This window comes from Castor canadensis, chromosome 2, assembly GCF_047511655.1.
Source record: "Castor canadensis chromosome 2, mCasCan1.hap1v2, whole genome shotgun sequence".
NCBI classification, from domain to species: Eukaryota; Metazoa; Chordata; class Mammalia; order Rodentia; family Castoridae; genus Castor; species Castor canadensis.
In genome coordinates this window covers 160,788,649-160,812,809 of record NC_133387.1, presented here as the reverse complement: position 1 = coordinate 160,812,809, position 24,161 = coordinate 160,788,649, and the positions used below count along the sequence as shown (strand labels likewise).

General features: G+C 35.8%; 1 protein-coding gene and 1 non-coding gene across 23 annotated transcripts in view; one reads left to right on the top strand and one right to left on the bottom strand.

The window, feature by feature from the left end:
* Map2k5 (mitogen-activated protein kinase kinase 5) overlaps positions 1 to 24,161 on the bottom strand; it is a 252,617-nt gene that overhangs the window by 181,876 nt on the left and 46,580 nt on the right. For 16 of the 22 annotated variants that reach the window (XR_012445525.1, XR_012445528.1, XR_012445526.1 and 13 more), the window contains exon 8: positions 18,863 to 18,927. Coding sequence is in view for 14 of the 22 variants with exons in the window: in XM_074066289.1 (XP_073922390.1) it covers positions 18,863 to 18,927 (65 nt within the window). In the remaining 8 variants the exon portion in view is untranslated. Of the gene's footprint in view, positions 1 to 6,561; positions 6,618 to 17,767; positions 17,833 to 18,663; positions 18,708 to 18,862; positions 18,928 to 24,161 lie in introns of all 22 variants that reach the window. The other 6 variants (XR_012445529.1, XM_074066296.1, XR_012445531.1 and 3 more) reach the window with 4 other exon arrangements.
* On the top strand, positions 21,499 to 21,605 carry LOC141421018 (U6 spliceosomal RNA). Its single transcript, XR_012445725.1, has one exon. It is a non-coding gene; the product is annotated as a U6 spliceosomal RNA (small nuclear RNA).

Sequence of the window (24,161 nt, the reverse complement as noted above, 5' to 3'; positions counted from 1 at the left end):
TCTTTCCAGACAAAGAAGCATTCAGCAATCACTTGTCGATCTACCTTGAGAGGCAGAGGGCAAACAGTATGCACACTGAAAACACCACCTGATTCCAATTCCAGCTCTGCCACTCCCCTTAGCCATGAGCTGAGAGAGACTGTTAGTGAACATCACCATGTCTCAGCTGTCTCCAGTGTGGGTTAGGGAAAGTAGTTCCTACCTTACAGAGTAGTGAGGATTCAATGAGGATACTGAGAATACGACCTGGAACTCAGAAAGCATCTATGAAACATCAGGAAACTAGGAAGCTGTCAGAGTTGCTGAGTGTTTTAAGAGTAAAAACTGCTTAGACAGACTGAAAGAGCAAAATTATCTTTATGATTAAGAATTAGATTACATACTCTTACAAATGAGCATCTAATAAAGCTTTAATAACAAAGAACTAGCAAAAGTCTAAAATATTTATTACTAGGAAAACCTAAACAAAATAGCATTACTTCATGTTGAACAAACTTTGAAGAAAAAGAATCAAAACAGTCATCTGAAATGCTATGGATACACCATGATCAAATTTTAGAGTTCTGGCCACATCTATCTCTTGCCCACAGATGTATTTATTCTATAGATACTTGTGGTAAGTGCCCCATTCAGGTGATCATATCAGCAGAAACACCATTTGACAATCATTAGTGCTAAGTGAGAAAGCCAATGTTTCATTCTCCTTGGGTTAATAAACAGGAAAATATAAACTACTTTAGAAGTATCTACATACCTCCTCTAATATACACCCTTATAGACTATAAAATTTTGAGGTGTTCCCTACTTCTCAAACTTTGGTTCCTCTACCATAGCCCCCTAACACAGTGCAGAAAATTGTTTGTCTGTGTCCCATACTGGGAAGTGTGTGTTCCCATGTCTTAATCATCTTTGTATTCTGATTTCCATAGTGGCTGTACAGTTCACATTCCCACTAACAGTGTATGAGGGTTCCTTTATGTCCTCCCTCTCTTCTTTCCTTCTCCTTTTTGGCGGTACTGGCGTTTGAGTTTGAACTCAGGGTGTGGTTACTAGGCAAGTTAGTATTTCTGATTTCAAATTTCTTTGGGCTTATTATCTCCTCCTCTGCCTTTGCAGTTTTTTTCTTTATTCATTTTACTTTTTGGCAGTACTGGAATTTGAACTCAGGTCCTTGCACTTGGCAAGCAAGCATTCTACTATTTGAGCTATACCTCCAGCCCCGAATAAATTCCACCTGTTTCTTTTTTACTTTTTTTTTTTAATTTTTTGGCAATACAAGGGATTGAAGCCATGACCTTACACTTGCTAGTTTCTTAAATTATAAGGTAAACAGATTAATATCCAGTTATTCTTTCTGAATGCATACATATAAAAGTATCCTTTAAGTATGAATTTGATGCCTTTCATGAGCTTTCGCATACAGTATTACCTTTTTTGTTCAGTTGTAAACTTCCTTCCTTCCTTTGACCCTCCTCTCCTCCCTTTCCCTTGGAATTGGGGATTGAAGTCAGGGACTTGAATGATAAGTACATGCTCTTGCACTTGAGCAATGCTCTCAATCTTTCTGTATGTATTTGAGATAGCATCTTCTTACCTTTGCCAGCCTGACCTCAAAGTCATGATCCTCCTGCCTCTGCCTCCCCAGAAGCTGGGATTCTAGGCTTAAACGCCAGGCTTTATTTCCATTATGATATATTACATGACTCATGTTATTTAGAGTATGCATTTTAATTTCCAAATACATGAAAGTGATTAACTTAATGCTACTGATTTTGGTGTGCACCTGTGATCCGAGCTATGTTGGAGGTACAGATAGGAGGATCATGATCTGAGGTCAGCCCTGGACAAAAATGTGAGAGCCTATCCGAAAAAATAACTAAAGCAGTGCTGGAGATGTGGCTCAAGTAGTAGAAAATCTGCCTAGCAAAGTGCAATGTCCCAAGTTCAAACCATAAGAAGTAACACTGGCTTGAAACAGGGTGGCAGATAAGAAGGGAAGAAAACAGTAAGAGAGAGGAGACAGTACAGACAATAAGCTCCCAACAGAACCTGGAGGCCATGTATGCTAGTGTTCTATTTCCTCTACTGCCAAGCAAAGTACTTTGCAGAAAGAGTGTGTTCAAAATACATGTGACTAGGGACCAATGCAAATGATTCTATTATCTGCTCTTGGAAGTTTTAAAGATGAGTCTAGAGATGTGCTTATCATGTAAATCCTAGTGAGTATTTTAAAATAATTACTAAAAAAATAAACTGAATTTCTATAAGAATCTTTAAAAGGGAGAAAAAATTTTTGAAAACAAAATGTTAAGAAGTCCTACATCCACAGAGGACATAAGGGAGAAACAACCTGTGTTCACATTCCAACATCTGGACTCCCACACAAATTTATGTCATGTATAAGATCAATTGTATCTGTATTTTACAATGTTTACTGAAATTATTATGCTTAGAATTTCAAATTCTAGGAGAACAAAAAAATATGAATTGTCCCAGCTGACTCCTGTTCATAAAATAAATAACCTAGAGCTGATCATATATTTTCTGATAAAGCTTATACAATCTCATACAATTAAAGTAGGCATCTCATTTCTGTAGCAGTGTTCTGCATATTAATTTCTGAACCTACTCCAATAAAATTACTTTAAATTATGAGCAGGAAGAATTTCTAACAGAAGGCATCTGTGCTTCAACAGTGGTATGAAACAGGACAAAAATTAAGAGGGGAAGCTGACCTGTGAACTGACCATTTAAACAGTTCAGATTTCAGAATGACCGATGACTGTCATAAATGTCAATTAGTTAGCAAAATAGTCATGAAACGAATAAGAAAACACCCCTTCCTTTTTTTTTTTTAAAGCTCTTGGAGAAAAGACCTTAATGGCAGAACAGGGACACTGAAATGATAGTACTGTCCTTGTACTGTGAAGGGTTAGGTAAATGGTACTGGGAGATAGCTCCAGCCCTGAGTTCAATCTCCCACCTCAAAAGAAACATGTGAACTAAATGCCATTGACAAGTTCTGCTTCTCACATAACACCCTTCAAAGAAGGTTAGTGAAAAGAGGAACGACAATTACTCTGTGAATTATTTATAGAGTGCTATCAATTGTTGGAAAGTTCTCTAAATGGATAGGAAACCTAAGAAAGTCATCTATACAGTCACAGAAATAGTGAAAGCAATAGTCAGGACTTGGCTTAAGAAATAACCAGGAATTACCAGGAATTTTAGTAAGCAGGAAAGAAGGTGATGTTTATTTTGCTGCCTGTGTTTCATACAGGATAGACAGGTAGGAGACAAAAAAGAAAGTGAGTAAAGCCTACTTAAAAACTAAAACTTAAAGAAAACACATTTGTTGTGCCTAGCTCATGGAGAGTTACCAAATAATAAAATCGTTCATTTTTCAGATAATTATTTCATAGCTAGTGGGGTATCATGGATTCTTGCCTCTCTGTTCTTTGACCTAGAGCTTTCCAGGATGTCCATCAAGGACAGGGTTGAGGCAAGGGGATAAGGTAAAAGAGAAAACGCTAAGAACTGACTCTCTGTTAAAACAAAAAGTTTGATGGGAATGAGACAGCTGTCTAAAATGAGATTTCTCATTAGCTGTCCACTTTAATTATCCATGCATCTCAAATTCTCATTAGCACAGAAAGTTAAGAGGTGGTCATACTCACGTTCCATTATTAAATATACTTCCTTATAAAAATATAGCTTCATTAAAGTCAATATGATATAGGGTCATCAATTTCCACACTTAAAAATGTTGTTTCCTTGCTCTTTATTTTACTTTTCTGAAGATTTTTCTCTTCTTTTTTTTAACTGGTATTTAAATGTAATCCAGGCTGATCTCAAACTCAAGATCCTCCTACCTCAGCCTCCCAAGTGCTAGGATTACAGATGTGTACCACCATGCCCAGCTGTTTCCTTGTACTTTAAGTGGCATTTTATTCACTTATCAAAAAAATGAAGCTGTACTTTCACGTAAATTTAGAAGAACAAAATGGAAGTTATTCTTTAGCATGTAAGTTTTTTTATTTAAAACACTGTAACTTTGGCATAAAAGAAAACTAAAACAAGAGGTGGTAGAAATCTAGAGAGCCAAAGGCACCACTGAAAGGAGGTACCCACATGACACTCCTACTTAAGATAGGGAACCTGAGAGTTGACTGCATTTCATTATTCCAAACAGTTTAAGGCCAGATAATTCTGTTTTTTTTCAGTGGAACTGGGGTTTGAACTCAGGTCATCATGCTTGCAAAGCAGGTGCTTTACCACTTGAGCCATACCTCCAGTCCAAGGCCAGATAATTCTGAAGCCAACATAAAATAAGTAGAACACTTCTTTGCCATGTAAAAATGCATACATGCATGTATTATGTACACACATACACACACACACACAACACCAAAAAATCTTTTGCCATCTAGTGAGATTGCTTTTAAAAATCCTCTGGATACCATCTTTTAATGTAATCACATTTTCAGTGACCAAATGTAAACTAGCTACGGGTCAGCTAATGAAAATTTTGTTTTGCTGCTCGGTGTTTTTTATAGATTTGTTCATTTCATAGGTTTCTTTGGGGGTGAGACTTTATTAACATATTAAGGACTAACAGGCTATCGAATTTTAAGGAGTGCTACCACATACTAAAATAGCAGTAGCCATTCACAGAAAAAAATTCAAATAGTTTCAGGGAACCCAACACTGACAGTTGTTGCCTTACATAATAGATAAACACATTAGCCAGGCTCTAGCTGTTAAAATAGAAAATCCAAAGTAAACAACAATTGTAAAAAGAAGCTTTTATGTAAACCATTCTAGTTGAAATGGTGGTCTATGCCAACCTTCCTTCTGCCTAAAACCCAATATTACACATGCTTGACTAATGATTGCAAGGTAAGCTGCGGTTAAGCAACAGGGGCCCCAGACTCTCTATGTACCAAATCAAATATGTTATTAGACTACAGATATTAATTTCAAGATACTGATAATACACAAGGCTCATAAATCAACCTAATATATGATATGAAAACTTGGCTGGGTTAGAAACAGTTTTAATCAGAGAAAAGCAAGTGTAACCCTACATTTTATCATTTCTTCTGTTTACTACCTGAAAAGGACTTATATGCCTCTTTTTATACTCATACCTGCCTCAAAGTTTATGTGGTCATCACTACCTCCATATGTCTTCCATAAGCTGATGCAGTCTGGCTCAAAACTTTAACACTCCCCATATTAACTAGAGTAATGTCTTTTAATATATGGCTTAAATACCTTTGAAATCATGGAACATGCAGTCATAGTGATATCCTGATCAAAGGTTCTTAAAAAATGTAACAGGTTAAAAAACAGAGAAGCAAAAGTTATAAAACCTAGATAAAGAAATACAGTAGTTAGAAACACCTTGAGGATTAACTAGCTAAGAAACTCTCCTGAAATGCCTTCATTACATTGTAATCTCTACTCATAGTTTCTTGGAAAGTTAAGGAATCATTTTCCAAAAAAAGCTACATCAAAAAACCTTTTCCTTTTACTACTTAACATTTTGTTGTGCTTAATTTATTACATAGTTTCATACAGAGAAGCTATTTGCTTTACACAAAAATTTGCCAGGGAGATGTTATCCCTATTTTGCAGATAAGGAATTCAAGGCTTAGTGAGGCCTTAATGACTGCTTCAAGATACCTGTCTGTTAAGTACTGGAATAAGAAGTGGATTTAGGTACTCTGAAGCCAAATTCAGTGCACATCCTTAATAAGCTTTCAGGGAACATAAACTGAGCTGCTTCTAGATCCTCTATTTCCAGTTGTCTTCAAGGGTCTCTGGATATGGTCAGTGTTGATTTTTTTTGAAAAGCAATAGGGAAAATCGATTGAATGACTCACTCACTTTTCAGAGTTGCATTAACTTTTTCAGGCCACTGGGGTACAGTTTACTAAATTACCTCTTCTAGAGCACTAAACAGTACCCTAGTGGGTCAAAGAGTAAATGCACCTCTGAAAAGTGAGTCATTTATTACCTTCTTCCCTGTAGTACCAGATGTAATATGTCCCCTTGACAGAAATATTAGCCCATTTCCATTAAAAACTCAAGAAAGTGTCCTACACTAGATAAAAGGAGCATGGGTAAGCTTGGGGCAAGTGAAAAAAATGTTTCTTCTGTAATCCTGCCCATAGTACAGTTGAAAGGCAACATAGACTTATGTGAAAATGCCTGCCTTTCATTCGATGGAGGTTTATTTTAAATTAATATAAATAAAAATACTCAAAGCTGATGATGTCCAGGGGGAGATGTACAGGTTATCACCATGGCTAGCTTCACCCTGCACTCTGTGTTTAAAAACTGAGCTCCAGAATTCATTTACTTATACAGTAAGATCACAAACAGCTGGTCTTTTACATCTGTCATTACACTACAGGTTACCTCTTTCCTGAAAATAAAAATTTCTTGGCTGACAAGTACGGATATTATTCCATCTAGTGTCAAAAGCCCCTGAATACATTTCTGAGTTGCCTTAGTAATAGCTGGTGAGTGACTTAACATTGTAAGATATCTTACCAATGCCAGACTTTTAAGTTTTCAGCACTGTTGTCCCTTATTTTTCTGGAAGATGGCTGTGCAATGAAAACAAGACAACTTTAATTCAAGAGTCATCCAGCTTCCAATTAAACTGCCATAGGCAGATGGTCGGGTAAGTTTTAATCAGTTTCAATCACCTATTGATTGGTATACTGAAGCCTAAAAAATTAAAAGTAAAAGATGATTGGGGAATTGTCCCATCTCAGAACAACAGTAGAGGCCTCTGTAAATAACTCCTCTTTTAACCATCAGCTAAATGAACACTTCAATACTGCAGTACAAAGTCTTCTGCAAAATTACTTTAACTAACAAGCAGAAATTTATCAGCTTCAGCCAAAATCAATGCTGAAATCAATTTGAACACTGGTTGTGTCTAAAGGGGCTCATTGGCAATTTAGGGAAATTACACCATGTAAATGCCTGTGCTTTAATTGAACAGTTTCATCAACTAGGCTGTGATTGCTGTCCATTCATTTATTTACTTTCGCTGCCGCTACCATTCTGCAAAGGAATGGCTTTTGTCAAGCTGAAGAGAGGTACTTTATCTTCATTTTGTGCACTTTTGTGCACAACAGACTTCATTGAATGGGCACATCATGACTAGGGTCAAAATAAACCATGAGAGACTTTTTCTTTTAACATAAAAACTGAAAAACTCAAACTACCATTACACCTTGCACCATCTGGGGACATAGTCATCTCTACTGCTGAGAGATGTGGGAGACTCCCCTGCACAGGGCATTGCACCTCTGTAATATTTTAAAATGTTCTTTTTGAGGTATCTTTGGTAACTTCCAACAATGTATCAACTGTATTAGAATGTTCTCCTCCAAAGATTAGGCAACATTTTGCTTTATAGAAAGGTGCTTTTACCATTTAGGATGGGAAGGCATAAAAATGTAACATACATTTTTAAAGTAAAATAAGTGGGAAGAGGAAGTGGGGTGGTTATGTGGGAGGGGAGAACTAACTGCCTTATAAAGATCAGCAAGTCCAAAATATCAACAAGATTTCAGAAATGATTTAAATACACTAACAAACACACTCACAAAATCATGGCAATGAAAATTACCAAAGATAAAATTTCCAAAGACTCAAATGCTGAAGTGACTGAGATTTAGAGATTAAGTTCAACATTTCTAACTTGGATTAATCTGTTACTTCACAGATAACAGTCCCAGGGAAGGAGGGAGGAAGGAAGATAGCTGTTTGTTCACATAGATTACCTATAAGGTACATGTACCTGATGCAAAAAAATAAAAATACAAAGTAAAACTGTAGAGTATTTGCTAGAAAAAGTGGAAGAAATTCTTAGGCCCTACTTACTGTAAGCTCCTCAAAGAACCAAACTGTATTTATTAGGAAAGGGACTAGAAAGGGGCAAGAAATAAGAAAACCTATGGGTTTCAGAGGCAGAGGCCTGTCCTTAACTTGCTCATAATCCTCAGGAGATCCACTTTTAGCTGTGCATCAGTTTTCTTTTCAGTCAAACAGGATGGTGATCCTACTGTGCTCAGCTACATTCCAACACAACGGGGTACAACAGGGCTTAATGACGGTGGCCCACTTTGGAAGGGAAAGTGCATCCACTATGACCCTGGGTACCTCTTGGTGTTGGGTGTATGGAAGCAGGCAGGATCTTGAACCATTTTACTTGGGCCTCCAAAGTAGCAAGGAAGCTGCTCATTTGCCTTTCAATCAGTTACTCCACTTAAGTTCTGCAAACATTCACTAAGAATTATCTATAAAAAGACAGGCACCAGTGGCTCATGCTTGTAATCCTAGCTATTCAGGAGGCAGGTATCAGGAGGAATGAGGTTTTAGGCCAGCCCAGGCAAAAAAGTAAGTCCTTATCTCAACAATACTCAACACAAAAAGGGGTTGGCAGAGTGGTGGTCTAACAATCGTAAGGCCCAGAGTTCAAACCCCAGGAATGCCAAAAAAAAAAAAAAAAAAAGAATTATCTTTAGAAAAACAAAAAAAGCAAAATGGAAAAGAGAGAAATTATATACAAATTTAACTCAGTACATGTTTTCACGGTAAAAATTCATTCTGAGATTTCATCCTGTGTATCATTTCCTCTAACATTATAAAGTTTCATTGGCTATATTCTTCATTGCTGAGACAATGTAAAAATATATTTTAGTCATAGTTTTCAGATAACTTTTCTGAAAACTTAATTATAGTTTAATCAGAGCTTTATGTTTATTGACTAAGTATATTGTTACATTTTGCTGCTACAGTTAGCAGTCGTAATAGAATCAGTATGTTTGAGAAACTTACACAATACATATTTTCCAAATATACTACGCTTGTTAAAATGCTATATTGATTGTGCCCTAAAGCAAGTTCTAATTTTGTCTGAACATTTTTTCAGTTCGTTATTTGAATTCACAAAACAAAAACCATGTACTCTGCTTTTGGCAATAATACTGTAAACTTCTTCCTTCTTTCTGCAATACTGACAAGGAAAACTATGCAAATTTTAGGGTCAAGAAGGACAACAAAGTCACATTTAAAAAGCAAATCAAAGGAGGGTGGCGGGGAGGTGGGGGGGAAGGTAACCCAAACAATGTATACACATGTGAGTAAATATAAAAATGATAAAACAAAAATTAAAAAGCAAATTAAAGACCAAAAAAAAAGTACTTTAGGCTTAATACCCACAACCTTATCTATTGTTACTTTCCCCTCTAATTTAGTAACCTGTTCCTCCAATTCAGTGTAATGTACAAATTAGAACCTGAACATATTTCACTCCAGTAAGGCAGCAATTTAACAGAAACATGGCCTCTTACATCAAAATAACCAATGATAAAGGAAAGAAAAAAACTGTGGCAGAAAGTTATACACAGTAAATTCCTTTTGGACTTTACAGTGAATTATTTTCCAAAAAAGCAATTTAAGTAAATGCCCTAGATGCTATGGTATAAAAATATTTGTTTGTGCAATATGCCAACCAAGAAACTACAATTTTCTAACACATCAAATACTGCAAAATAACTTTAAAAAAAGTATGTCTTAGAAATCAAGAAATGTACCACCTCTATTAGCACAACTACACAATTAACCTAGAGATTCAATCATTGAATTCTCACTTTTTGATAAGTAAATCTATCCAAAGGACAGACCAAAGGGCAAGTTATATTGCAAAAACTCTATTGACTAAGGAACGGTTGTGTTAGCACACAAAGACCCTCTAAAATTAACAAGTGGACATGGTTCACCATTGACTTCAAGAATTACACATTAATTTATATCCAAAAAACAATGTGGGTTAAAAAATTATGAAACTCAAGAGAGCGTGAATGACAAACAGAAAAAAATATATACCTTAGCTTGAGAAGCACTCCCAAGTAAGTATGGATCTAGATGTCAAAAGACCTGAATTGTATTCTTGACTTCACCTTGGACATGCCACTTTACCCTCCCTTGCTTTTTCTTTCTCATGGGTAAAAAGGAAATAACCATAACTTCTAAGCAAGGACTAAAAGCCCAGCATGATCAGGCCCTGCTCATCTCTCCACTCTCCCATGAGCTCATGCTACTCTAGCTACACTGTTCTAGATGCAACATGTTTGGGTTGGTTGCAGGGCTTTAGCTTAAATGGTTCCTTCTTCCTGGAAGGTTTTTCTCCCAATTTTCCCAGGATTGGCTTCTTTCTGTCCTTCAGGCCTCAGATGAAATATCATTGCCTCAGATATGCCTTCTTGAAGTACTACTTCTGCATTCTTTTTAGCATTTTAAGGTCTGGCATCATCTTTCTTCATTATTTACTTCCTTGATTATCATTTGTTAGCCCCGTTAGTGTGAGTTTCAAGAACACACAGACCTTGACTGGTTTGTTCACTACTGGACTGCATGCACTAAGAACAGTCATTGACATACAGTGACACTTAGTAAATAATCTCTTCAGTGAATAAATGAAAATACAAGCCAAAAATTAAAAGGAAAAAAAAAAAAAGCAACACCTGACATGTGATAGTTATGATTGCTTAGTGCAGTCATCTCATACCCAGGTCTGAGGGGAATTCTTTTCTCAGCAGTTCTGAATATGAGCCACATCATTTTGCTTAGAGTAGGGAAGTTCACCACTTCTAGAGCCACCCACAATGGATGATACGTTATGATCATTCTTAAACTATGAAGAATCTACCTCTGTAGGTTGGTTCAAGAAGCAAGTCAGTAAGTGCCTAGTGGCCTAGTGTAGCTAAGGTATTGTGATGGGCACTGTGAGGAATGCCACCAGGACAACCCAGACATATTCTCCTCCAGGGAGGACAACCCAGTAGGAGAATGACAGGAAGAAAACACTGTTCATGCTGACTAAAAGCAGAGTCACAGAGACATTCCAGACAAGCAATTTGTATCTTGCTTTCAGAAGAACACAAAGAAAAATCTCTTTATCTACAGAAAAACTCTTTAGGTTTAAGCAGCTGTCATGGCTCCCTTTAAACTTCTCTTCTTCAGGTAAAAACCAATTCCATAGACCACTTCTCAACTCAATACCAGAATCTGGAGGCTTTTCCAGATTCTTCCCGAGGAAGTAGTATATTACTCCAGATAAATCTTCAGATGGAAACTAGATCTCTTCTAGCCTGTAACAACAGATGTGTGTCAATGTGATGTTTACCTGTTCATAACCACTTTTGCTAGAGACTTTAAATTTCTTTAAAAGAAAGCATTTACCTAAAATATTACAGAGAAGTCTTGTCATTTCAAAATTATTTTTTCTTGAAAGAGAATGGTGTTGAAACACTTAAGATTCAGCAAATTCTTACTTGAAATATTACCATAATATATTGATTTTTACCAGACTCAATTGACTGAAAAGTTGTTTGTACAGCAATATTGGCCAAACCAATATACTAGAACAATTTTGTTACCCATAGTAATCAAGTGCATTTCTGAAGTATAATTATACTGTCATAAAAATAAAGCCAAGATACCCTTTTCCAAGCAATAAAACTATAGGGGCTATAAAATAGGAAGAAGAAAATGCTAAATAAATGAGATTTTTTTTTAAATCAAATTTAATGTCTTTCAAAAACACCACTGCCTCGTCTTTCTTCCCTTAAGCCATGGTTAGCAAAAAATGATCAATAATTCAATCTCAATAAACTATTTCAATAATAGTTAATTCGAGTGGAAACAGAGTCTGAAAATCTCTGCTCAGCGACCTGTGACATCCTGTCATGTTGGTTAGATGCCAAAAATCCATCACTGCCATAATGGATATGAGCATGTGTGAAGTTATAGGCACATGGAGTAGTAGAGGAAAGCAAAGTTGGGAAAGGTGTATAGAGAAAATCTATTTGTTCTTTAGATTCTAATCAATACAACACACATTAGTCTTTGAAACAAGCCTATAACTGTGAATGCTGAGAGAGGAAAACATACATAATTAATTTTATTTGACAAATACTCATTGATTTTCTAAAAACATTAATATCCTTGTCATATGATACTATAACACAATCAAGCCATGTATAAGTATTTAATTTTGCATTAGGATGATGCCTTGTTTGCTTGTTTAAAATATGATCTTAGCTGCAAGGAAAAGGCTCTTCATTTGACTGGAAATTTAAAGTCAAAATCAATCAAACAATCAGCCTAGCTCTCAGGTCAATATCAAAATGATTTTAAAAGTCTTCTTATACAAGATATGTCAGGGGGAAAAAATCTAAACAAGTAACAGAGTCATGGAGAAGGTGGGACCAGACTTGGTGCCCTCCCCTTTGGTTTGACACTTTCAGGGTGGCTGGTTGTAGAGTTTTCTTACGAGCTCTTGTTCTCCTGACCTAACTGGGGGAGACTGGAGACACAGAAAGGACAAATGATAGAAGACAGACATGCATGAAGCTGGGGCCAGGTATGCTGGGTGCTCAAATGGAGATGCACAACAGCCTCATTGCTTCTTTTCTTCTCTATTCTTTAAGGCCTTGCTTCTTTTCTATTCTTTAAAATCTCTTTCCTTAGACTTGCACTGTCCCATGTTCTCTCTTAAAGTCTTGGTGCTCAGACTTGCGGACAAACAGCAGCAGCCATGCCTAAACACTGCATATGATGCATAACTCTTAAAGTCTCAGTCCTTAGACTTGCACTGTCCCATGTTCTCTTTAGCTTTTCTAAAGCCTACCTATCTTGGTGCAGAAAGCTACTCTGGTGGAGACACACCAGCCAGTGGCAGCAACAGCCAATCAAAACTCCCATCAAAAAACCTACATACTTCTTCAGCAAGTCTTTTATATCCAGTGGTAAACAAGGAGGTGGAGCAACAGTTCTTGGGAGGGGCAGGACACTGTAACAAGAGACACCTGTGTTCCTACTTCTCCAAAGTAAACCACTCAGGAAATGCAGCTGTGCTGCATTTTGCCTCTCACTCTCTTCTGCAGCACACTGAGCACAACTGTGCTTATGTCGAGTTCTCATAGGCTTCTCATAATCCACTCCCCACAGCTGGTGGAAAAAGAAAGCAGAATTTTCTGGGTGCTGTGTGGTTCTTAACACAGTCATGCCTCACTCAACAATGGGACACACTCTGAGACATGCATTATTAGGTAATTTTGTCATTCTGCATACATCTAAGAGTGTAGTTATACAAATTAAGAATGGCTTCAGTGTCACTTGGCAATATAATGTTATGGGACCACCACTGTGTGTATGGCCCACTGTTGACCAAAACACTATTATTCAGGATATTGTATTTTCATCATTAAGGACAGTTTTCATTACGCGCTTTTAGGAATTTCATGTTTTGAAATATTTTGTTTACTAATAGTGTTTAATTAGATCATTCACGTATTTTCTCATTTTATGTAAATGACCATGAGGGCTTCTAATTTTCATTCAATAAGTCATATAATGAGTTGATATAATTCTAGCCCCCAAAACACAAATTTATTTGAGTTGGTCTTTACAGCCATATCACAAGGGCAGAAGATAACTTAGTAACTCATATGATTTTAGTTACCACCTCCAAGAGCCCACTAACCAACAAGTATCATTTAAACAAACACCTTTAAGAATTGCTATCCCTTTCCTCTTACTGTCTCTATATAATAATATTTAAATAATGGTATATAGCCAATCATAGCCAATCTTTAAAACACCATTTAGGCCAGGCACAGTGATCCATACATACAATCCCAACTACTTTGTAATCCTAGCTACTTTGGAGGTAGAGGCAGGACGCCAGCCCAGGGAAAGTTAGCAGAGACCCTATCTCAAAAACAAAAGAAGTAGAAGCATGACTCAAGTGCTAGAGAAAGCATGAGGCCCTAAATTCAATCCCCAATACCAAATAAATAAATAAAATAATATCCACCCACTATTTAGGCAGCATATATGCTACTCATTATATCCTAGAAAATTTTACCCAAAGTTCAGACTAGACTCTTCACTGTACTATGGGAAGAAGCTAGAAGTAGAAAGTTCACTATTGACTTCAAACACCTACAGACTGGAATACAGAACCAAATTTGAGACTTAGCTTGAATAATCTGCATTAGGTAAACACACACACACACACACACACACACACACACACACACACACAGATCCTTAGTGATTACTGACTAACTGACAGCAAAATTTAATCCTAGGAATTAAATGTTACTTCATTTCTGAACCCAAAGCTTGAGCAGCTCCATCAAAGTGCTAAGGGAGCTTTATATGAGTGATTGGCTTTGGAATCATAGAAGTTTCCAAAATAACTGGGCCTGATAATTGCTTTAATTTCAATGTGGTGCTACCTAAGAACAGAGAACAGTATCCTGGGCCAGTGAATGCTAATCAATTAAAGTTTTAATATTTGCAAGAAAACAAATCATTCAAGTAAGTCCTTAGTTTGGAAATCCCTATTCTTCTAGGTGAATAATCTAAAACAATTATGTTCTAACTTGCTAAATATATTGAGGATCTAATTAAACAGCCTTACTAAAAACACCTCCACTTGCCTCATTCTCATTTCACTGTACACACATCAAGCATCAACTCAATCCTTAAAGACTGTACTGAGAACATGAGGAAACATGATGGACTGCACTTAACCTTGAAAAGCAATACTGCCTACAGGAAAAGCAGAGCAAAAAGAAAAGAGATGGTATATACAGTTCTGTATATGAATGACCATATACTGCAAGCCCTCAAACTTTCCAGTATACAATTGGCTTTTATGTTATACCAGCTATCCTATAACAATTTGAAAACATACCATAAAAGAAAAAATACTTTGAAGCTTTTAGAAAATCATTGTATGTAAAATAATACAGAAGATACAATAATACATTTTATCATTTATTTCACAACTAAAGAATAGATGATAGTAAAGAATTATAATATATATCCTAGTATAAACATGGAATTTCTCCAAGTTAATTCAGCTACAATTCTGAGATGCTTATAGCTATTCCTCAAAAAGAGTCCCATGGCCAACCAAGGGTAGAAAATATAGGGTTTAAACAGTTTTTCTTGGATTGGCCAAGTGGCTCAAGTGCAAGCTCAAGGCATGATTTCAAACCCCCAGTAACACACACACACACACACACACACACACAAAATTCCAGAACTTGTACTATCAGTACCAATAGCTAACATTTAATTAGTGTCAGTCACAACCTTTTATGGATTATCTCAATCAATCTCCCGACAACATGATAAGATAGACACCATTAATTATACATGTTTTACAGACAGAAAAACAGAAGCAAGAGACATTGCCCAAGATCACACAAAAACTAGTGGCAGATGCAATATTCAAACTCAGAGTTTAACTCAACACAGACTGTTTTCTACTTTCTCAAAGTTTTTTAAGTTCATTGTGACTCTGTTAGAGAAGAAGAGAACTCATGTCATTGAGTTTGTTGTTTGTTTTTAGAACTTGTAGCACTTTGGGACATAGAGTAATAATAAAAATGTACCCATTTCCTTTTCATAAACCTCCTCCTAGCTAAGCTTGGGCTATACTGTTAAGATACTTCCTTTATGATTCACATACCACAAATTAGTAACCCAAGAAATATCAACTTAAAATCACCTGCAGAGGTCGCTATCATAACAGAATAGTTCAGAACAGAACAGCACAGAGAATCCACACTACCATTTGGTTTAAACAGCTGGGGGCAAGATTTCATACTGCATAACTACAGAAAATACCTAGGCTTAAACAATGAGAATGTACCCACTATTAAATGATATACATCACAGTTACATATATCATATCCTTTGAAATTCACAATATTCCATTAAGGGTATGAATAAGACTGAAATATTAAAAATTTGCTTTTCACTTATTAATTACACCTTGTAAGCAAAAATTAAACAGGCCCATTAGGCAGTTTTGTTAGCAATGATGGATTTTCCAGTATTTTCTTCATCTAGTTTATGTAGAATGGCTTCTAATGTAATCATTTTATTTGAAAGCCCCAATTTTTATAGTCAACACCATTAAGGTAAACTTACTGCAGGAGAAATCTGATCGTAACACATCAGTGTTTCATAAAGACTTTAGTGAAGCAGATTCTCATTTCTTGATGATCATTAACAGTGCTTTGTGTTAAACTAAAACCCAGGAATATAAGAATAGCAGCACAAAAAAGTCCAGGCAGAAATGAAACCCAATGATCAATGACAAGTGGTTATGTAATTAGAGGTCTTCATACTCTTTCCCCTAAAGAATCACATAGGTGAAGGATAACTTTAGCCCATGTCAAGGCCAGCCTGGGCAACATAGCAAAACCCAACTTCAAAAAAATAAAATAAAATAAAACAAAGCAAAACCAAAGAACAGAATCATGCAATGGGATAAATAAAATTTCTTTATGAGAAATCTATTATTAAGTACTAAAATGATCATGATCGTGCCATTCACCTACCATTAGCAACCACTGTCCAAATATATTAACCTAATAACCACTCATGTGAGCATTAGCAACGATAGTTACATGAACTCTTAGTATAAGATGCTAATATCACTACAGCATGCTACTAAATTAAAGAGTTTGTGTTAAGGACATGTGGGAAAATGCTCCCTTGGACACTGTGGTCCTAAAGAAAGAAGTTCTAGCCATGCTTCTTACCTAAACACAATAATAAAAGGGATAAATAGGGAGTTAATGTTTAACGGGGAGAGTTACACAAGATGAAAAAAGTTCTATAGATAGATGGTGTTAACAGTTTCGCAACAATGTGAATGTACTCAACTGTACAACTGAAAATGGTTACAGTAAATCTTATGTGCATTTCACGCAATTAAAAATAATTTTTAAAACACAATTTCATGGTGTAATTTGGGGATGGGCATGCTATTTTCATTTCTCACTATACTCCCCACCCCCTTCTTTCATACCTATGTTTTAATTTGACTGAGAATTAAAAATTTAACATCTATGCTGGGAGAGTAGCTCAATGGTAGAACACAGCATATACTAGGTGCAATTTCTAACACCAAGGATATAATATCTAATAAAAATTATCTGCTGGGCTTTGGTGGTCTTATGTTTCTTCAATTCTAGAATAAACCAGGATAAACAATGCTAAATAATTATTGGTTCAATAATTGACAGGTAAGTTAGGAGCCTACGGAAATGTTTTTAAATTTCACTTGAAGGCAATAAAAAGCATCCAGAGAATTGCCAGAAATCTTTCTGGTTTTATTAATTTATTTTTATTATATTTGTCTTATATATCATATTGTATTATATCTATTATATTTGTCTACCAGCATATAAGCATTAAAAACTTTGAACACTGCCCCTTCCATGAAACTCAAGTGAAGCAAACTGGAACATGCTTATTTCAGTTTTTCTTCTTATATCCTTTCTAGGAACTTTCAGAACAAAGTGAAAAATCACGTCAAATAAGGGTAAGGAGGAGAAGACTAAGATGTAGAGATACCATTTGTATAGGGCTGAGGCTACATTGGAAGGAATGCTAGTTTGCTTTAGGGAAGAAGAAAAGCAGCCCCAAAACTCACTAGACACATTAGGCCTCTAACATTTTAAGGGCAAGGTTCAAGCACAGTGTAAGAAATAAGCTTTCTTATTATTATTCAAATAGTTGAATTTCTCTGAATTCAACTATTGACAATACTCAAGTCATCTGCAGGAAAAAAATAATCCAAGTATGTGAACATAAGTTCTTCAAGATCTATACTTGGGAGAAAGGACTTATATCCTAGCTGTACCTGAAGAGGAGACTGAAGTCCTGGATGGGTGGCTGGATCAGATGACGCTGAAGGAGTTTCTAATCCTGAGAAACAGAATTCTAAACCAAGACTGTATCAGTGCATGAGGGATGCTCTGGCATTTTAAGATGTGACTCTTCATGGTCATAAGACAACAGGGCAATTTTTATCTGTATTCATGTGGTTAATTAGTATATAAAACCCTAAGAACGTAAGTAACCAACTAGAAAGTAATTATTGTATTTATAATTCTTAATTTATTATTAATATCAATGTGAAACTATCTAAGGTAGAAACACAATCATAATGTGATGCAGGGGTAGTGCAAAAATGGAAAACAGCTCTCTGGAGGGATACTTTATTGTTCCCTCAGGGCTTTCTTACAGAGTATAGATCTTTTAATTCCTAGTGGAATATTTTTCATACACCATTGCAGACTATTAAGTACCAGATATTACATTATGTAGTTTAAACTTTGCACTACTGCATGAGAAAGACTTCCCTGTCGAGAGAACTATTTTTTATGGTTAGCATTTTTTAATATGGAAATGAACACCCCTTTAGGGTAAGATCACTGCAACTGGAATTTGGGAGAGTTTTATAACTTAACATATTCATCAAGGTGTGTAGAAATTCTCTCAGGGGAGTACAGTATGGAAGAGAAGGAAATTCAACAGGAGGAAGGCTTTTTAATAACTTACAGTGTCAACACAGGGCAAAGCAAAGGTATTTATAAGGTTTGGCTTCCACTGGGCATAACTGTAAATAGGCAAGGGACCAGCTATAAAGTGCTAGCAAGGTTTTTTTTTAAATGATGGTGTTAAAGAATGAAGGAAAATATGCATTAAACTTCAGGCCAGTTAAAGGTACACTTGTTAATGGGGGACTATTCTTACCCAGGAGAGATGCGGTGCAATATAAATGCACTTTTAGGCAATTCCTAAGAAAATAGAAGATACATTACAGAATTTTGGAGTCAAATGTGGAAATAAAATTGAAGTGCTAGTAGTCATATAAAAATCTTTGCAAGGAGTACTTGGATACCCATCACTTGGCAAAAGTGGATAGAAAGTTTAAACAAAATTGACTACTCACTTGTAGACTGTGCCTCCGTTGCCATGACCAAGGGTGTCTCGATACCGTATGTCTTGTTCATTCATCTCCACAAGAAAGAAAGAAAAAAAACAAAAAAGGTGTCATGCTGTGGATGGAAATGTCAAGGAAAAGCAACTCTGGGCCATAAACAACAAGCAGTCTGGGTCATTTCAAGTTCAGCTGCAAGAACGAGAAGATCAATACAACATTTGCTGTCCAATTTATAAAAGACGATACCAAGGGACAAAGTGATGGAAAGTTTAATGACAATTTGTTTGCCTGGGTCATTTCATTAAAGTTTGATAAAAGGTGTCAAAATGGAATGATATAACATTGCTCAAAAGGGTCAGGTCAGAGATACAGATAGGAAAAGAGTCTTCAGTACTGCATATAACCAATGCAGCCCTGCACATGACCAAAGTCAAACTTGAGAAGACAATACACACAATTCCACAGCCAGTAATCTAATGCATGATCTGTAAATAAATCAGCCCCTGAAAACTCCTCAGGTGACCCTCTAATTAACATTTAGCAAACTAGCTAAATGTTTGTGATTTTCCTAGAGTAGAAAGAGCTTTTCTTTGCAAATGATGAATGAGTATAAAGCAGTAACTGGGTAGAAATTATATTATGCTGATGGAAAAGTGTCAAATCAATGCACTTTAAAATGCACATGCAGTCAAACATAATGCATAATGGGAAAACATACAGGCATGTAATTTTTATGCACTAAGTTTGTTATTATAATTTAATGTACAAAACATCATGCATGTGTAAGGTTCTATAAAACTTACTATACCAAAAATATTACACTCATTTGCATTATAAATAGCAGATGAATTATGTTGGCACCCACAAAACAACATTTTAGAGTTTTAAGGAACTTCCTAAGTAATCATTTATTAAATGACTTTAAGACTAGCCAGGCTTGGACTAGAGAAACGGCTCAGTGGTAAAGCACCTGCTTTGCAAGCACGAAGCCCTGAGTTCAAACCCCAGCCCCACCAAAAAAGAAGAAAAAAAAAAAACCCGAGACTATTTGATATATTCAGTAATTTTTCTATGTACTGGTCTGGTTGCTTAAAAATTAACTGCCAACTTTATTCACAAAGTAGATTTAATAAAGGTGTTATTTCCCGTATAGCTAAAGCTTGGGAAAAGTCAAAGTAAGCCCTGGAAAAAAAAAAATCAATTTCCAGGGAATTGCATTGCCTTGCACAGGCAGAAAATGGATGGAGTTTTTAATTCAGTATCACTTGAAAAAAATAGTTTGCTCTCAGACCATTACAGTAAAGCTTTAAATATTTGCTCTACTCTAAACTTGTACCAATTGAATAAAGCAAAGCTTCATTTATCAAGGGAAATATTTTTCTCTTATACATTCCTGAAGTTGAAGCTTCAGAGAGCTGTGATAATTAGGAGTGCAGTACAGGTAACAGAAACAGCTTCTTTTCTAAGCCATTTTGCCAATCCCTAAAAGAATATCAACAGATTTATGTATAAAGGCCAATTCAGCACCCCATTTAATTGTAGCACAACCTGATTGATACAATTTACAATCAGCTAATTACTATACTTAGGGTCAGTGAAAACATGAGACAAGTCAGAAAAATTGGCAATTACTTTCCTATTTGAGGATTCTGTTCTTTACTACTTTTACACTAGTGATACAGAAAAAAATATTTTAGCTGGCATAATATATGTGGAATGAAGGAAAGTAAAGAAAACCACACATTACTCTGTATTGAAAAAATTTTAAACAGCATAAAGGAAAGCAGAACAGAAAGTTGCTTGGGATACTAAACTGGCAGAACTGCTATTTGGTTTACTTTCATCAATGAAGGATACACAAACAGCAGTATTTATTGGCAGGCATGTATAGGCTATTAGTCCAAATCCCTAAGAGCATTTCTCTAGGTAGTCCAAACATGCCTCCAAGAACCTAAATTGTACCATTACCTTGCCTAACAAGCTACATTTCCATTGTGGCTTGAAGTAAATTTCTAAAAGAGAGAAAAAATTTTTTTTCACTTATGCAAGTCCACAAACTCTGAATCAGTGTCCCTGGGAAATAAGGAAAGACAGGATGTAGGTAGATAGTACATATAGTGTCTTGAGTCTTAAACGGGATTCAGTCTGAGATCAACTTTTCTCCACCACTCTATAGGCAAAGGGGTAAGTGTGAATGTGTCTGAACACCTATACCCATTACAATCCCAACACCATAGTCTTTTTACTGTTAAAACCCACAAGAAAAGAAGTGATTAGCCTGATCAGGAGTGTTAGGCATACATCCCAGAGAACAGGCTGAGACCAACTCCCCAGATAGAGGAGGTTGGTGAGGTAAAAAGTGGAAGAAAAATGTTTTTTGTTGCATGTGTCTGCACATGAGCACTAAGCACCGTGTAAACAAATTCACCAATGGAAAAAATAAAGACAAATATGGAATCCCTCAGATAATGCAAGTTACATAAAGATAAAAATGGTTTTGAAGAACAAGTTCTAAAAGCATGTTGCTTAAAAAGACAGTATCTATTAAAATGATTAAAGAGTCTATCATGTTTAAAGTTATATAGACCTTTATCTGGCTTATGAAATGACTGATAGTTTTGCAATATTAAAAAATATTAGATTCTGTGCTCACTTCAGCAGCACATATACAGAAATTAGAATGATACAGGGAAGATTAGCATGGACTCCACACAAGGGTGACACATAAATTCACGAAGCATTCCATGTTTTTTTAAAAAGCAAATTATTTTTCTACTGGCTTATGTAGATTTGCTAATTTTTACAATATATAATTATTTCTCTCATGTTTGAAAAAGTGTGCATTTGTTTGTTTTTGGGGATTTGAGACAGGGTCTTACTATGTTGCCTGCACTAATCTCAAACTCCTGGACTCGAGATCTTCTTGCCTCTAGAGTGCTGGGACCACAGGTACATACCACCACTTCCAGCTAAAACAATTTTAAAAAGAAAACTATTAGAGCAAAACTCATGAACTGATTACAAAGAGAGAGAATTTAATATCTGATCAAAGTGGGTTAACTGCTCTTAACTATGAAAGAATCATTAAAGAGATTAACAAACAGCTAATAACATTTTGCATTTTTAGCTAGATGATCATATTAACTCAACTTTTCAAAATGAAGCACAGAAACAGTGCTTATCATGCAATGAATGTGGGATTTATATGCCTACAGAGTACTACATTTAAATATTATAGATGGGATCAAGCACCATAAAAATCAGAGTTTTATAGCATCTTAAGACCATTTAGCCCAATTCATTTAGACTATATAACTAGTCAATAACAACTAATCTAGGCTAGAACTCAGACTTTCAGCAGACTCCAATTCAATGTTACATATTAACAGTTTGTCCCAGGTGCAGTTCCTCTCTATCAATGGCCACAGGCAAACCATTGGCTGAAAAGCACTCAAAAGTAAAGAGCAATTTCATTAACTTTGATGTGTGTGGTTTTTTTAATAAGGAAAATATTTTAAAAATCAAAGAGCTCCATAAGTTGAAAAGATATGAAATAAAGGTTTTTTTTTTTTAATTCAATGAAGATGCCAAACAGCTTTAAAATGTAGTTCCGTTTCCTTGTTTTAACTAAAAAAGCAATTAAGCAGCAAAATCATAGATGTGAGGGAGAGGAGAAGAAAAAGCCATGGGGGTTATAATTATTATTACTATATATCAACAGTCAAGAAGGCACATGACCTGGGAGAAATGACCCAGAGGGTCTCTGCTCAGGCTGAAAGAGACTCAGGGACCAGGAAAGAAACAGAGACAGCAGCCATCCACCCATGGTAGTCAAGTTGTGTCTGTGTAAGTAAAGGAGGGCATTGTATAGTTCTGACTTTCATGCTTCAGCCTTCAAATGGGATCTAAGATGAGTCAACAGAATCTAAGTTTTATTTACTTGTGATGAGTCAGTCTTCAAAGGGTTATACAATAGAGGCCAGTTCGCCCCATTTTTTTTTTCTAAGCTCAGAGTTTCTCTAAAGGTATCTGAAGTTCTCAGAGTAACAAAGATGTAGCGAAGCCACAATTAGTTTAGATCTGTGACTTCACAGTATATTTACACTTGATTTATCAGAAATAGGAAAACACTGTCACTCTCTTGTACAAAATCTAAAAAACAAAATAAAACAAAAACAAGAAAAAACAACTTTAGAGATTCAAAGGTCAAAATCACACATTCCTGGAGCAACCACGCACCTTTTAAATCCTTTCAATTGACCCTTTGGGGGTCTTTCTAATCAGTTTCAAACCCAGGACCAACATTAAACAGATGATGCCACACTGGACCTGAGTGGGGAAAACTCACTCAGAAAATACAGCAGGCAGGCTGATTTACAGCTCTCAATAAAACATGCCAAAAATAGCTTTTGATTTATTTTTTAAGCTGGAAGAATGGAATCTTCCATCATAAAGTAAAAACAGGAAAACAATGGCTCCACTCCAAAGACTAAATGTTAAACTTTTAAAAAGGTACCTGATTTAACATGTTAATGAAGTTAATGGTCAAAAATGAAATGGAATTCAATTATGGATTAGCAAAGAAAATGTTGTTTATTGTCTGCCTGTGTTAAGAAGAATTAGTGTCTATCACTTATAAATCATTAAAATAAAAATGCTCAATTAATCCTTATTTTATATATAAAGGTCTGACAGAAACTAGTCCTATCACCAGACCTTTGCTTCACAAATCGAAGCAATAATAGTTTCAGAAAGCAGTCACACTCTATGAGCAGACAATTGGAGAGATTTAGTAAATCCCACTTTATAGAGCAGAGACTAATCGGAAAACACAAGCCAGTCAAATGTTTCTTATGAACTGTTGACACTATATCAATGCTGAATCAATTGGTGGCATTTACTCTGAGTGACAGAAAAGAAATAAATATTTATATCACATAACCTATATCAATGAACCCAGGCAGAAAGCTATTTCTAACCTGTCAATATTTGATTATCTTGAAGAATCATGTCCCTTTCTTTTAAAGATTAATATGAATTCCTTATTAAATCTAAGTGGAGGCTAGTGGAAAAGCAAATCATTATTAATGCTTGAGAGCATAAAGCACTAAAATAAAAAAACTATGCTCAGTGTTAAAGTATCGTTAAATGTGACTTACATCTTCCACATCAAGTGGTATCAGTGGTTCAACCCAGGTATTTACTGATGCCCACCCTATGTACATTATCTCACTGCAATACAGTCTCTCTTGCCACTATAGCAACAATGAAGGAATCAGAACAAGGAGTTATTTTCAAAGCTTCCAAA